At 41.9% G+C, this 17,462-nt stretch overlaps 1 protein-coding gene across 21 annotated transcripts in view; it reads right to left on the bottom strand.

The window, feature by feature from the left end:
* Window positions 1-17,462, bottom strand: part of MAGI1 (membrane associated guanylate kinase, WW and PDZ domain containing 1) — a 711,509-nt gene that overhangs the window by 68,443 nt on the left and 625,604 nt on the right. For all 21 annotated transcript variants that reach the window (XM_078152122.1, XM_078152126.1, XM_078152128.1 and 18 more), the window contains one exon: window positions 15,685-16,305. In XM_078152122.1, the coding sequence (XP_078008248.1) occupies window positions 15,685-16,305 (621 nt within the window). The remainder of the gene's footprint in view (window positions 1-15,684; window positions 16,306-17,462) is intronic.

Consider the following 17,462-nt stretch of genomic DNA (forward strand, 5'->3'; position numbering starts at 1 on the left):
AGCTGAGGAGCACGACAGCAAGACCTGTGCTTCAAAGACATCCCTTTGGAAGGTGGGTGGAAGATGGACTGGAGACAGAGCTATGAGGCAAGGAGACAAATTAAGGAGCTTTTGCAGCAGTCCAGATGGGAGGAGATGAAGGTCTAAACTAGGGGTGGTAGCTGGACTGTAATGGTAACTTGGGGGGAGCGCATTTGGTTCTTGGTTCTTGGGCATGCAACCTGGATATGTGCATTAGCAGATAACTATGCTCTCAATCGCTCAGGTGTGTTTCTACTAAACCCCAAGTCCACAGTCAGATCACTTAGCCCAGGCTGTAGACAACAATCTTGTCCTTAATGACCTGGCATGTATTAACCTTTCAGAAAATAACTCAGAATGGCCCTATGACTTTGTAGCAGCCAGTGCAGCCTTCAGAAAGGGACTAAAACCTTCATTTCACATGTAAGATGATTCCCTCTCCTTCCATCCTGCACAGAGAGAGGTCAGAGGGAATAAATCAATCAACACACATTTAGAAGGCAAAAAAATAAAAATAAACCAAAAAACCCAATCTCTACCCTCGAGAGTTTATCTACTATTGGGATGTAAAACAAGTGAATTAGTCATTCTGTAAAAGGCTTTCTAGCTTCTGATCTGTGAGCCCCTTGAAGGCAAGAAGCAGGCTTACTTTTCTTTACTCCTGATTTAATATGGGCTAAAAGTGTTCTTTCCCCTCAGAGAGCTCTGGCCTAGAGTCCCTGCTTGGCCTTGACACAGATCCCTATCTGAGGCAGCTTCTCAACTCCCAAGCTGACAGCCACCAAGCAGGCTTTCAAGCCTGACTTGTTTCCTCATGTAAATGAATAAATGCTGACGTTGTCACTGGCTGTCTCTCGTTCACAGCTCCTACAAGGTCTTCTGGGACAAGAGAAACTGTTTGCAGTCCTACTTGTAGCTCCCAGGTAATTATTTTGGCTTCCAGGCCAGAAGGGGAAGGCTTGAGTTCCAACTGCATTATAATATATAGTGGGAATTATGTAACAGGCGCTCAAAATAGCTCAAGGAAAGAATGCCCTTGGTTATGTGGAAAGGAATGATGGGCCCTTTATTGGAGGGACCCTTTGTTCGAGTGTGATGATGATGATGATTATGGGAGTCCAGCAGTGTTGGGTCCAAATCCTATCTCTGACACTTACTATCTGTGTGACTTTGTGCATTCTCTCTAGGGCTCAGTTTCTTCATCAGAAAACCGCGAAGGTTGGCCTTAAGGATTTGGAAGGCCCCTTTGAGCTCTATGCCCTTCGGCTCCATTTTTATGACCCTAGGATTCTGAGCAAATCACTTATCTGCCTGTTAATCAGGCAACTCCCCAGGGTTTACCTGCTATATCACAGAAAGGGAGCTGCTACAGAAAAGGTACATTAAGGCATATGCCAGGAACTTTTAATTTCAGATTGGTGGCTTTAGAATTTATTAAAACTCTAGTAGCTTTACAGTACTTCTAGAATCAGATATAAAATCCTTTTTTTCTGGGGGTGGTGGTATTTAATGCCTGATACAACCCGACCCCAACCTATCTTTCCAATTTTATTATATATGACTCCTCTTCATGGTGGCTGCAGTCCAAACCAAACTGGCTTTACGATTCCTCAAACACACAGACCTCAATCTTTCATCTTTCCTATCTTGCCTTTCACATACCCAGCATGCCCCCACCTTCACCCCTGGACTCTTGGAATCCCTAGTTTCCTTTAAGAAATACCACGTTCTCCATCACTGGTTCTCCACCTATTTTGTGTTTTATGTACCCATTTAGAAGCCCAGTGAGCTCTCTGGACCCCTTCTTAGACTTTTAAATACATAAAATCAAATACATTGGATTGAAAAGGAAATCAGTTACATTGAAATACGGCTATCAATATATTTTTAAAAGTTCATGGGTCCCAGTCAGGCACCCATGTTCTCCATCAAGTCTATCCTGATGCCCTCAGTTTTTTCCCCCAAATTACTATGTGTCTATTTTGTGTATACCTTGATACTAAGTGCTGTTGTCTTTGGCAAAACTGTCACTTCCTGCTTCATTTTGCCTTTGTATTCCCCAGTGCCAGGCACTCAGTAGGTGCTAAATAAATGTTTATTGACTGATCATGATAGCCATGGGGGTTATCTGGAGCCCTTACAGCCTTTCCTTAGCAACCAAAGTACAGCATGTGGTGGTGGTGGGGGGGGGACGGCATAACACTGAGTTTTCTGCTCCCCACACCAGGGAAATGAAACCCTTCCACAGACGGTTTGACCCAGGAAAGGAGAAGAATCCAGTGAATGATTCCTTTTATCTCCACTCCTGTTTTCAGACATTTCCTGGTCCTAAGTTGGCTCCTGGATTTTCCAAGGAGCTTCTTGATTCAGCTTGAGCTCTAGCTGCCTTTGGCGAGGGATGCCCAGAACAAGGTTCAGCTGTGCCCTCTGCTGTTCTTTCCCTTCATAATCACAGGCTGCACTGGCCATCTGGCCTGCCCAGGCTCCAGGACCACCCAAGTTTAGAAAAGGAAAAACACATACCCCAACCTTACAGGCACAATCAAAAAATGCATCCTTGGGAAGAGATTTGCTAGCCTAAACAACACACTTATCAAGGCTATTATCATTTTGAAAAACAGCAATTCAGTCTAGTATTGGGAATTACCAGTCAAAATACAAGTGGCAACAAAATCCTAAAGAAATGGATGTTTGGATGGTTTTCTGTTATGATCTATAAATCACTTAAGTGATTTTTAATGGAGTTTCATCCAGGACAGACTCTGCATTTCTACCCTTTGGCATAGGCTGGCACACAGTTATTAAAGGAAGAGCAGGAACGGAACTTTCCATACATTCTTCAGAGGCCGTTCTAATTAATTTTATGGCAACAGGGCAGTTGAAGGAGGCAGAGTATTGGACCTGGAGTCATGAATACCTAGGTTCAATCCTGCTCCCAAGATTTACTAACTGTGTGACCACAAGCAAGTCATTTTATCTGAGTCTCCCTCTCCTTATCTGTGAAATGGAAATGATAACTGCAGTACTTGCTTTCCTCGTGGTGAGGCTCAAGTAAGATAACGCATTTTAAGTGCTTTGAAAACTTCAAAGTGTTATATATTGATTCCAGTTATCAGATGGAGAAATGACGGCCAATACAGGAACACCCTGGTTCAAGTCCCACCCCTGCCACATAGAGGCTCTGTGTTTGTAGCTTTTTCCAGTTCTCTAATGAAGCCCTGCCCACCCAGGGATGGATATTGCTGTGAGAAGCTTCAGAATCTGCTATTTCATTTCAGGTCTGATTTTTCCTGTCTTTTGGTCAACCCACCTTCTCTGTCAGGTGGGCTGTATAAATTGCACTTATTTAATCAGAACGATTCTTACCTGGCTTAAATTTTAAAGCTCAGTGCTCCAGCAAGTCTCTTAGGCTATGGGCTTCAAGTATAAAATTATGGGTCTAGTCCCTATCCTCATATGACTGCATATATGCATGAGGCAACACAGGGTAGTAGACAGAGCTTGGCCATGGAGGGAGAGGACCTCGGTTCCAGTTTTGCCTTTTACATCTACTGGCTGTATAATTTTAGGAAAGGAACTTAAACCTTTTAGTGACCAAGGCAACTAAGACCATAGATTTCAGGGAAGGAGCTGTCCAGCACTGGTAGAGAGAATTTCCTCTCCCTGGTGAAATCACAGATTCAGTCCTTACCCAGTGCCTGTTCCCCATGTGCCAGGCATGAGAAGCAGCCAAGCATAATGGACAGAGAGCCAGCTTCAAAGACAAGACCCAGATTCAAGTCTCTCCCTTTGCATGCATTGGCTATATGACTCTGGGTAAGAGACATGGAACCTCTCGTACTTTGGGAGTCTACAAGCTGCAGACAAGACTTGCATTAGCAGAGGGACTTTCCTCCTGTGGGAGTTCTCTATACCAATGAAATCACTTTAGTAACAACAGCAGCAGCAGCAATGCCCCCAAACCACAACAATCACCCTCTTGCCTGGCAGTAACCTTCATTCTGATCTCACATGTAGAGGAAATCCATGGAGCCCCATAATGCATGGGGCACAACTCACAATGAGATAGTGCAGCCGAGGAATCTACTGTCCCTGTTTCATATAAAGTGATCAAGAAAGGCAGATCCTCAGATCTCCAGGGTGCTCGGGGAAGGAATCATTTACACAGGAGTCAGGTTCTTCCAAAGTGAAAGGCACAAATACAGAGCTTTGAGTAACAATTTCCCTTCCATGCAGATATTAAGTTTCTTGTAATTCCTCTGGTGGATATAATATCTATTCTGGCCTAAATGATTACAAGGGCTTAGAGATGAAAGAGAACTCTTTTCTTGGGCTCTTTGCAGCTTTCTAATGAAGTTCTGCCTAGGGATGGCTATTACTGTGGGCAGCTACAGAAAAACATTTTGCTCCACTATTTAACTTCAGGTCTGATTCTGTCTCGTCTGCTAGCTGATCCGAGGCAGGCCATGCAAATCAGTTTCTCTTCTCTTCACTCGGACCGAATCTCAATTTAGACTTAAATTTTAAATGCTGTGCCCATTTATGATGCAGAGAAAGCCAAGGACGATGAGGCAGTTTAACAGAACCTTTTAATGGGGAACATGATGTAAAATGATAGACTGTCCTGAAGGAGTACATTTAAGACTCCCATTTATAGCGAGATAAAGAAACTCTAGAGAAATTCATGGCTAGCCGTGAAATATGTAAGCGCTCAATAAACACTAAATGTAAGGATGGAATTCAACAAGTTTCTCATTACAGACATCAAATGCTGTGATCCTTCAGCTGTTTCCTGTTGTTCTTCCGGAATAAATGAGACTAATCAAGCCAGATGTAAAGCAGAGTAGCAATGTAGCCAACTTTAAAAAAATATCAGATATAATTGTATAAAAAACTCAATAGGCATCTGAGTGAACTCATAGGAGTCTAAGAAATCTCTTCAGACTGCTGCTGTCAGTCCTTGCATGGACTGAGGATGGCAACATTGGATAGCAGAGTGTTGGACTGGGCATCGGGAAGCCAGCAAGGCTCTGAAACTTACTGGTTGTTGGGCAATGGTCACTTCATTTAATCTCACTGACCCTCAGGCTCAATAAAAAATAAGCCGTTCAAAAAAAGCAAAGAAATAAAAAAGCTGTAGCAGGCCATGGGGGTCCTCGCCTTTAGTCTAGGATGTTGGGGAAGGCGAGGAAGGTAGAGCTGCCATAAGGCTAAAAATCAGGTGCCTGCATTAAGTCTGGCACCAATATGGTGAGCCACTGAGAGTGGAGAGGTGAACCACCCAGGTCAGAAAAACAGAGTTGGTTAAAGCTTCCGTGCTGATGAGTAGTCAGGTCTGTGAGTGGCCAGGCCTACAGGTGGACACTGTACTTCAGCCAGTCTTGGGAAACAGAGGCAGACTCAGTCTCAAAAAATATCTATTAAGTTTAAATGGGAAATAAAGTCATTTGTATTTCATCTCAATATGCAATATGTACACATATTGTTTGTATGTAAGCATATGTGCATACAGTATGTATATATGTGTGTGTATATGTGTGTATACACATATATATACATACACACACACTGTATATATGTATGCATGTGTATAGACCTAGGTGTGGCTAGAAAGAGTTTGAGATGGAGACAGAGATAGATGAGATGAAATTTGTTGTGGAAGGTGTTCTCAAACTGGGAGCTCCTGCAACAATATACTGCAGATCTCTGACATACTATCTCTGTAGTATGTACAATATTGTTTGCATATAAGCATACTGTATATACAGGCATACAAATGTGTGTACACTATATATATAGTGCACATATGTAGGTATGCATGTGTATGGATATGGACAGAGATAGAGATCAAGACGGAAACTGAGATGGAGTTAGAGATGCAATAGGTACATATATTGTTTGTACATATGCAGTGTATATTGTGTAAAAGTCTACACAGAGATACATGTATGCACAATATATGCACATACTGCATGTATACATGTGTATAGATAGAGAGACAGTCGATGGAAATGGAGATAAAGATAGATGACATGAAATTTGTGTCTGTGGAAGGCATTCCCATGGCTGGGAGCTCTTGCAACATGAAATTGCAGACTCTGATACATACTGGATTTGATACATCCCAGGACTACCCTATCAGACAAAGACCTCCATGCCAAAAGAAAGCTCCTGGGATAGATACAACAAGAAAGCTAGAGAGATGGAACACAAATGACCTTGTTTCCCATTTAAACCATTTCACTATCTGGCTCCAATCTATCTTTCTAGACTGCTATCACATGACAACTTCTCTCTGTTCCAGTCAAATTGGCCTATTTGCTATTTATGCTTTGCGTGTGGTGTCCCATCTCCTTTCTCCTTTCCACACCTTGGAATCGCTACCTTCTTTCAGTTCCATTTATCTATCCCTTTACCCAGAAGGCCTTTCCTTACTGCAACTCCCAACCCCCTGAAAATAACTAACAGAAAACAAGCAGCTTGAGGCAAAGGTCTGATGTTATACACTGAAAGTGGGGAATTAACATGGAAAGAGCACCATATTGGCCTGTCTGCACCTCCAGAAATCCCCTACAGGTTGAGCCACTTTCCAAAGATAGTAACAGGTAAGGTAGGGTTGGAACTTCTAACTTCCCGATGCCAAGCCCTGTTCTCTGTGCCCTAAGTCGTGCTGTCTATAAAGGACTATGATAACAGAAGTATGAGATCCAGGAGGAGGGAGGCAGAGGTCCTATAGGACTCCCCTGATCAGACTACATCTAGAGCGCCGTGGTTCTGGGCACTACATTTTAGAAGGGGTGTTAGGAAGTTAGTGTGAGTGTGTGTGTAATATATACACTTATACTCTCTCTCTCTCTCTATATATATATTTGTCTTCACTTATATGCATATATATATATATATATATATATACACACACACACATATATATAGGTATATATATACAGACACATATACATATGCATATATAATATATGTGTGTTTCTATGTGCATACATGTATACATGTATATATAAGTGGTACAGGCTTGGACTCAGGAAGACCTAATTTCAAATCTGGCTTCAGACACTTACTAGCTGTGTGGCCCTGGGCAAGTCACTCAATCAATGTCTGCCTCAGTTTCCTCAACTGTAAAATGGGGATAATAATAGCACCTACATCCCAAGGTTATTATGAGGATCACATGAGAAAATAATTGTGAAGGACTTCGGACAGTGTGTGGCACAGCATAGGTGCTATATAAATGTTAGCTATTATGATGATGATTACTATACACACATATATGTATATATGTGTATCTCTCTCTCTCTCTCTCTCCATCCATCCATCCATCCATCCAAAGGATGGAATAGACATGGCCAACAGTCTGTGGGTGATGTTTATTCAACGAGTGTCATTACTGGCATGTTGCACATACAAGTGGGAGACGAGGATATGAGGGGCTTCAAAATCATGCCATCCAGAGCTCAGTTAAAGAAACCCAAGGTACTTCAGTATTTATCCTAAAGTTGTGAAGACTTATAGGGACATGAGAGCTGTCTTCGAGAAACTAAAAGGTTACTGTGTACAAGAGGGATTTGGTTTACTCTCTTTGGATCCAAAAAACAGAACCAGGAATTGTCATGTCCCACTGATTCTACCTCCTCACTATTCCTCATAGCCATCCCCTTCTCTTCACGCACAGGATGACAACCTCCTTGCCACTATGGACCTTCATTATCTCTTACCCGCACTCCTGAAATACTCTTAATTGGTCTCCCTAAATCCAATCCATCCATCAATCAAGGAGCATTCATTTAGGCTCTTTCTTCTTTAAGCTATCCTCTACCCAGCTGACAGATGGATATTCCTAAAGTACAGATCTGACCATGTCAATCCCTGGCTCATGACGTTCCAACTGGCTCCTCGTTGCCTCCCAAGGTAATATGTCAACTCCTCTGTTTAGCATTTGAAGCCCTTCCCAGTCTAGACCAAGCCTCTCTTTCCAGGCTAGTGAGAGTAAGAACTCAACCCCATCTCATCCACACCCCAGGTAAAGAGGCCTCCATAGCAGTGGATCTCCCTAATCCACACGGAGTCTTGGATCTCCTTGTCTTTGCCTCCTGGCATCCCCAAACCCTCTGGACGTCTCAGCTCAAGGGCTACCTCCTTGAAGAGACCTTTTCTGATTCTCCCACTTATCACCACTGCTCCAATCACTGTGTATTTATCTCCCACATATCCTGCATTCACTTATCTAGGAACAAGTTATTTAAGCTCAGAAGAATTTACATTCACCCTTTGGATTCAAACCTCACCTCTGATGCTTTCCAACATGTACGACTCTAGATTTAACCTCCACAGGCCTCCATTTCCTTATCTGTACAATGAGGCAGTTAGAGTAGATATAATCTCTGAAATCCATTAGAGCCGTAGCTCTACGATCCTCTGACATCATGGGAAGTAGACTTTTTTTGTTGTTTTCATCAGTATAAGGAAGAATTTCCTAAAAATTAAGATTCCTTAAAAATGTCATGGGCTTCTTTAGGAGGTAGTGAGTTCCCTGTTACCAGCAATCTTCAAAACAGGATGGATCACTACATATTGAGATAGAGTAGAAGTGGTTCATACTTTAGGAAAAGGTTGGGCAAGATAACCTTACAATTCTAAAGGTATAAGGGTCAGAGCAGACATCCAACGCGTTGTTACAAACAGGAAAGGCAAACCTGTTGAGCCAACAACAACAAAATAAAAGAGCAATATGAGATCTTGCTACCCTAGAAAGCTTCTTCTACAGGGCTAACAGGATTGGGTTTTGTCACTGTCGTTGTTGAATCATTTCAGATCACACAGAGATGTCTGACTCTTCGTGACCCCATTTGGGTTTTCTTGGCAGAGATACTGCAGTGGTTTGTCATTTCCTTCTCCAGCTCATTTTACAGATGAAACGGAAGCCAATAGGATTAAGTGACTTGCTCAAGGTCACATAGCTAAGAGGTATGTGTGACCAGATCTGAACTTAGGAAGATTAATCTGCCTGATTCCAGGCCCGGCGCCTAGTGTATCATAGCACCATCGAACAACCTGAGAAATCAAAGCCCTGCAACTGGACTGAAGAGCATCTATCAGGGGGTAAGATAAAAGAAGACTGGAAGGAATGAGGGGGCTAGGCGATGAAGGACTTTGAATGCCAAACAGAGCATTTTGTATTTGCAATAGGGACCCACTGGCGTTTATTGAGTAGGGGAGTGATGTGATTGGAGCTGTGCTTTAGGAAAATTACTTTCATGGCTGATGAAGGATGGATTAGAGTGGGCAGAGACTTGAGGCAGTCCATCCCACCAGCAGCTATTACAATAATCCATGTGTGAGGTGATGAGGGTCTGCACCAGAGTGGTGGCAGTGTCACAGAGGAGGGCGCATTTTTGAGAGATGTTGCAAAAAGGTTAAGATGAATAAAAAATGCTCTGCAAACCTTAAATCCCTATGTAAATATTAACTATCATTATGATTATACTGTGAGCTGATTATGAAAATAACTTTGAGGGCCTTTTGTCAGACGTTGCCATCCACTTTGCAATGTCTGGGATGCTCTGGCTGCTAAGCCCTCAGTGTCGTCATCTCCAGAGTGAAACTAAGGGGTGGTCTGAAGTGAGAAGCTTCTTCACTAGAGTTGAACTCTTTGGCAAATAGTTCACTGCAGTCTAATTATGATGGTTTTGCTTCATTAGGGAGGAAAAACTACAAAGGAGAGATAATGCTAATGATGTGAGATTAGATATTGCTTTTTCTGTTTGGATCGATTAGGACTTAATGAACTAAGCCTCTTTATTACTTTTGATGGTGACTGAAGAAGCACCAATTTGCTCGATGTACCCCCAGCCCTTATTCATCCGTTTAGGCGTTAGCCTCATTTTTACGTAGGAAAGGCACTCCTAAAGAGTTACTGTGATGAAGAGTTTTCTTGACAGCAAATGACTCCATTTAACTCTTAGCTACAAGTTTTCAAAGAAACTGGATGACTTTGTCCCAATTCAGTGCAATTTCAGATTTGATAACAAATCTTAATAAGTTAAAAGCTAGGAAAGTTTCATCCATGTATAGCAAAAGACATCTACTATGGCCACTGTGCTACTGAATGTTCACTTCGGGGTCAAAAAGCAAATTGAGGATTAATTGAGGAACACACGCCTATTGCCAATTTTTAATCTTTCATCTTTGTTATTCTTTTCTACACAATGAATGAGATTTAAAGTTTAGTTGTGATGAATCTTTTGTTGTACTTTGCTCAATCAATCCTACTAAATGAGAGCCACACCTTGTATAGCTACAAACTCACTCGAGATGTTGTCTATTGGGTGCAGGAACCAGAAAACAAATGAATACACATCATATCCTATTGCTCATTAAGAGGTACAAGAGACCCAGGATCTGTCCTCAAAACTAATGTCTACACTAAAAGTTCTTTCCCTCTAAGAGATCCTCCAAGGAAGGGTCCTAGGCTGACAAGTATGAAAAAGCTGTGACCTGTTCAAAACAACTTTACTCAACAAACACTGAATCCTCATCAACATTCACATTATGCTTACTATCTACAAAATGCTTTTAAATGATAACTTTAGTTATCATAAGCCAAAGGCAAACACCCAAATAATCCAATATTCTAATTAGATTAAACAGGATAAAATTATATCATACCTAAAATTATGAACCATTTATAGTTTATCATGGGAAAGAATATATATATAACTTTTATAAAATTATACCAATAGCATTTTATTTGCTTCTCTGTCCCTTCTGTTTTCTTCTGCAAGATGCTTTTATTATTTTTATTTTTTAATTAATTTTTTTTATCATATCCTATTTATTTTATCTCATTTTATCTCCTGTTTACTCCAATTAGAATATTGAAATATTTGGATTTTGCTTTTTGTTGAGAGTGACTACATTTATGATATAAAATTATTTTGTACATAATTGACACTAAATGAATACTAAGATTGAAGGTTTGTTGAAGGATGGATGGATATATAGATAGAAAGGTGGATGGATACAGAGATGGATGTATGTATGTATATGGATGGATGGATGGATGGAGGGATATATAGAGGATGGGTATGTGTGTACATACACGCACATATTTGTACGAGGATGAATGTATATGTAGATGGATGATGAGTGGGTGTGTGTATATATATGGATTATAGATATGGATGGATATCAATATTGAAATTGATATAGACATAGATGGATGGACATACGGTGTGAGGGAACAAGGCTATATTAAGGACTCACTATGTGCCAGGGTCAGTGTTTAAGCTCTGCAGACAGAAATACAAGGCCCTTCAATGGGGCATATATTCTAGTGGGGAAAACAACACATTGGAGAAAGCTGGAAGGGAGATGGAGCATTTCCTTTGCCAGCTTCTTCCTCTTACAAGCTGGTTTTTATCAACTCACGAGGCACGATGGGACCTCCAAAGTCATCCACTCCAATTCCGTTATTTTACCCCTGAGGAAATTGATGTCCACAGACTCACCTCTTACTTACTTGATGCCACATAGTCGCCAGTGGGTAGATTTGGCCTAGACCACTGATTCCCATAGTGGTTTCAAATAGCTTCCTTTCTCAAGAGCAGATCATCCATTTGCCACTTAATGCACCATTAGGGAGGCATCATGCTGCAGCGTTAAAGTGCTAGATGTGAAATCAGTTAAGACCTGGGTTCAAATTCAGACTCTGACACTTACAAGCTGCAGGACCATGAACATGTCAGCCCTCTCTGAGCCTCAGTTTCCTCATCTGTAAATGGGAATAATTATACCTCCAGTCCCTACCACATGGGGCTGTGGTGAGCCCCAAGTAAGACAACAGATACAAACTTTCGAGTGGAAGAGTCAGCTCTTATCATTGGAATATATTCTGACTAGCTGTTAAGTTTCACATTTTCAAAATTGTTAAGAGACTATCAAAGGGCTGGAATTAGAGCAGTGAAAAGTATCCTACCCAAGAGAGATGAAGCTTGTCAGAAAGCCAGTAGGGTGTAGTGGGGAAACTACAGAAGTAAATAGTCAGGAGACTTCACTCTGAATCTCCGTTCTGGCAGGTGTGAACATAGAAAAGGGAATGGAGACTGTCTCTGCCTAGCTTTTTCTATGCAGAAACTGAAGATACCTTTGCTGTCTACCTCAATGGGATTACACATTTGGAACTGGAAGCAACCTTACTGGCCATGCATTCCTTATTTTACAGATAGGGAAACTGAGGCCCAAGGAAAGCATATAACTTACCCAAATTTACATCTAAGCATTAAGGGTCAAGATTTGAACTCATGTCTTTTGTCTCCAAATCCAACATTCTTTCTTTTATTCCAAACAGCCTTCTTGTGAGAAAAGCAATTTGTAACGTTTAAATTGTTGGAGGTAAGTGGAGCTATCTTTGTTACATTAGATTAGTTGCTCCTTTGGAGGAAGGACAGCATCATATTCATCTCAGTGTTGCCAGTACTCAGAACCAGAAATGCTTAATAAATGTCTGTTGAATTCCAACATTCTAAACATCTCTCTCTCTCTCTCTCTCTCTCTCTCCTCTCTCTCTCTCTCTCTCTCTCTCTCTCTCACACACACACACACACACACACACACACACACACACACACACACAGGCATGCTCTCTGGCACAGGCCATCTTTCTCTCCACCCACCCCCATCCCCCATCTGTTGCCAGCTCAACCAGTGATTGACCTCTGACATAATAGTCTGGACACCTGTCATTGTGGGCACCTGCCTGCCCTTATAGGCAGAAGCTGCACAGATCAAGGATGCTCAGGGGCCAGATGGCAGCAAGGGCTCGCAGTCTCCTCACTGGACAGCAGAGGGAGGAGGAGGAAAGGACAAGCAGAGGAGAGATGGAAAGAACAGAGGCACAGGCAGGGAAATAGATGAGTAAGAGACAGACAGAGAGAGAGTGAGACAGAGAGAGAGAGACAGACAGAGAGAAACAAAGAAAGAAACAGAGAGACAGAGAGGGGTGGGGGGATACAGAGAGAGTGAAAGCAAGGTGGGGAGAGAGATGGAGCAAAAAAGAGAGAGGAAGAGAGAGAAAAAGCAGGAAAGGAGGGAGGGAGAGGCAGAGACAGAGAGAAAAGCTGAGAGAGATGGACAGAGAGATGCAAACTGCTGGACACAAGCAGAAAAACTGGTGATGGCCAGAAGGTGGGGTGGGGATTGGTTCCTAAAATTCCCATAAGATACTGCTGGCAGAAGAAATGTTCCTAAAAAATGAGGGTGTGGATGAGGGAGTTAAAGACATGATCCCCAGACATTATGAAAACCAGGACATTTCTCTTTGGCTTGCAGTTACTAGATAAGCTCTCACTAGCTGCAGCCCTTTTTTGGAAATGTCATTGATCAACCAGCAGGTCGCAACTGAAACGGGGCTCTCTTCTCAGTAGTGAAGGGGGATAAAAGACCACACCCATATTTCCTACCCTCCCCTGGCAGGGGGAGAAGCAGTAACCACTGTGTTTCCAAGACTAACCTACTAAACTGTTCTGTCCTCTGAAATCTGCCAAGTTACATTTCAGCTCTGGGCTCACTTGGGGGATGAAAACTTAAAGCAGCCCAAGGTGTTCCACTCAAAATCGATCGAACCCTGACAAAAGCAGACCCCAAATTAGAGCCAGAAGCATTAGCTAGGCTAGGATAACCACCAGGAGAAATCAAAGTCTGGTTCCCATTCTCTTTTCTGATCTGTCTGCACCAGGCATTAAACAGACCAGGCTGGCAAAGATCTTAGGAGCAACCGACACTGCGGGCTTTGAAACGTCCAATACCTGAGAACTCCTGGGCAATCCGGATTTGATGAGTGTGTCAATCTACATACTTGGCAGGATGACAGAAATGGAACTCATTAGCTAGAGGAAGTCAGCTGACCATAGACTCTCTTGTTGAAACTAGCCGTCTTTCCTTCTTGATCAGACTTTCTCATTACATCCACGCCAACATAAGGGATAATTAAACGTCAGCTACGATACAAATAACTAATGAATGGCCAAAGCACACATATTTATAGTCTTTTCCAGAAAGATTAATAGTATCTGCTGCTAGTCTGCCAACTTCAGATTTGCAAACTTTCTACTCCATGCATAAATCAAACATAAGGCATATGGTATATTGTCAAGACTGTTAATGTTGGAGTGATTTTAAATCAGTTTCTGAGGTAAACACTGTGTCAACCAATGCTTCGACATTGTAGAAATTTCTACTTTAATTTACTGTCACGCAATCACATGGTACTAATGGCAGCTTAAAAAAAAGTTTTAAGGCTGACAAAGAATTAAACTGGGAAACTAAACTGGGAGACATGGGTATGGTAGGGTAGAAAAAAGCACTGAATTAGGAGTCAAAGGATCAGCTAGGTGACCTATCTGGATTTCAGTTTCCCCACCTGTAAGATGCAGGGGTTGGACCAGCAACTAGCGTAAGACCAGATATCTCAACAAATTCTAAGCTCATGTGCTCTTAGCCTCCTTCTGCTTGGCTGTGAGCAGTTATGAAATCTTGGGCAGGTGACTTTACCTCTCTTGGGCTTCTCTTCTAGAAAATGGGGATCTCTTAGTTCTGTTCTATGGAATCTATGATGTAAACACTGTCCAAGCCAAGGGGTATCCATCCTCTCTCACCTGCTCCATCTGCTAACGTTGGGGAATGCACAGAAGTATTGCTTTTAGCATTTCTTATGCGTTGGGGGGCACAGTTAGATTTCTTTTGTTCCGTGCTAATTAAACTAATTGCAAAAGCTCATCAGAACCTCAGCAAAAAGGAAAAGAGCAAATGTGTGAAGTAGGACAGTGGGTTTATTCTGTGAAGTGAATGCATTGGCAAAAAGAGCCGAGACAGAGTGAGAGAGGGCCTTCGTGTGCCCAGAGCCTTTTGAAAGTCTCCAAGTTACCAATTGGATAAGTGGGCAAATAAGGAACAGGCAGTGTCATTCAGAATTAAGTAGGTCACGGTACTGGACTGGACTGGAAATCCAAGAGCCTAGGTTTGTTTCCTAGACCTACCACAGATGGTTCTCCAGCCAAGATCTTGACGCTCACATACCATCTCTATGTTGCTTATGTGGTTTTTAAAGGATGAACAAGACGTGAGAATGATTCCTCATACTTTTATTGATTGAGCCCCTATGGTTGATGGCTCCAGAGTCAGAGGACTTGTCATTTTACAGCTGAGGAAACTGAGGCTGATAGAGGTAGAGTGACTTGCCCAAGGTCACACAGGTAGTAAGTACTAGAGATGTATTTGACTTCAAGTCCTCTGACTCTGGAGCCATCAACCATAGGGGCTCTTTCCACTGCCCCACACTACCTCCCCTATTCAAATGTATTTTTGCAGGTGGAGGATGCTTGTATAAGGGTGTACAGTTAAGAGAGAGAGAAGCACGTAATAAGACACAATACCATAAAGATTCATAGACATATACACATGGCCTGACTTAGATTCAGGATTCAGAACCCTCAGAAGAAATTCTGAAAGGATTCTCTAGTCTTAAGAAAAAAAAACCAAAAACCAAAAAACTAATTAACCATGTCTCTTTACCTGAAATGTGAGAGAGCCCCAAATAAGTTTATCAAGGGAAGAAAAAACAAAACAGAACCACAAATGTGACTCCATTGAACGTACCTCCTCGTTGCACCAACAACGTCACCTCGCTCCCTTTTGGACATTCAATCAACATATCCACCACTTGATTGTGAGAGAGGTTCTGCACAATCTTCTTATTCACTTCAACTATGAGATCTCCTTCCTTTAGGCCTCGGCACCTTGGACTGTCCACAATCTGTTTGACCCTTTGGCCTCCTCCACCTGGACTGTCCGCTATAGTAAAGCCAAAACCCATTGGTCCTTTGACTATGTGAACAGTTATGAGTTCTGGTTGCGTTGCTATAGAAGAGGCCAAAGAGACAGTATCATTGGGGTAACCATGGGAACCATTTGAAGACACCTCGGCAGGACTGCTAGGTCGGGGTTCCTTCACACCATTGACCTTCCCCGTCTTGCTACTGTGGCTGGCTGGTGAATCATAGTTCTCCTGCCCATTCACAATGATGGGTTCTTTATCCAAAATGGCCACAGAAGTCACCAGGCTTGTGTTGGGATCATCTGGGTCAAAAGGCAATGGGTAACCTCGGCAGAGTTCAAGGTCCACGCTGGCACCAATGGGAATGGACTGGAAGATTTTTACAACTTGAGCGTGTGTATGTCCCAGCACACAGGTATCATTCACACTGACAATTACATCCCCTGCAAAGGAAATGTTTTTTTGGGGAAAGAAAGTTAACCGGCTAAAAATTTATTATCTTAATCATTAATACATAACCCTACATTGAGATGAGACAGCTAAAAAGAGACTTGCTGACTGGGTATTAGGAAGGCAGAGGAATCATTCTCTAATTTTCTTAATACTCAATATTATACTTCTTTGGTGTTTTATGTCTGCATTGCAGAATGGGGATAATCACCATTTCTGAGAACATTAAGGTTATTTCTGCACAACTATGCATGTCCATAATTGCTTTATTTACCTTTTTAGCAAATTACCTCTTTTACATACCTGAGTGTCCTTACAGGCCAGAAAAGTGAATGAATGTGTCTTTTAAAACAAGGTAAAACAAGGGAATTGCTCAAATGTTGGATAAATACATTAATATGCCTGTTAACTTGTGCAAATACATGTGTAGATCCATATTCCATTAGAATGTAAGTTCCTGCAAAGCAGGGCCATTTTTGCTTTTTTCTAATTCTCTAGTACATAGTTCCTGACACATAGTAAGCCCTTCACTTAGATATAGCTATAGTATAGAGGTGGAAGAATATATGGGATCGGTAGAGGGTACTGACTCATACTTGCTGTGAGACGCCGTGTAATTAATCATTTAATGTCTCAGGGCTTGAGGCAACTCTCAAAGACTATAAGTTGCAGGGACAATGCCCACCTGGACTGGTGGGTGTTTTCTCATCCAGGAGTCCCTAGGACAATAAAATTTACAGGTCTGGTCCTACCCTTTTTTTTTTTAATTTAATTTTTAAATTTATCCTTTTTTTAATTGAGTATTCATCATCATCATCATCATCATCTATACATATAAGTGTATATAATTACTTGACCCCTCAGTGCTCTATGAAACTCTCTAAGGCAGGGGTTGTTTGCCTTGGTTATCTCACTATTAAATTAGTAAAATAATGGGTCTAGGGGTAGATGGCTTTTAAATTCCCTTCCAATTCTAAACCTTTGATTCTATGATTTTTCCCAGATGAGGAATTCAGCTTCTACACGTTGCTGGGCAGTAGGTATAAAGCTAAGTAAGACACTTTTTTTGTGTCTGTGACCCCCTTGGCAGTCTGCAAGGTCTATGGGCTCCTTCTCAGAGTATTTAAAACACACGCAATAAAATATCTAG

Source organism: Phascolarctos cinereus, unplaced genomic scaffold (genome assembly GCF_003287225.1).
Source record: "Phascolarctos cinereus isolate Bilbo 61053 unplaced genomic scaffold, phaCin_HiC Scaffold_4;HRSCAF=312, whole genome shotgun sequence".
Lineage (NCBI taxonomy): Eukaryota > Metazoa > Chordata > Mammalia > Diprotodontia > Phascolarctidae > Phascolarctos > Phascolarctos cinereus.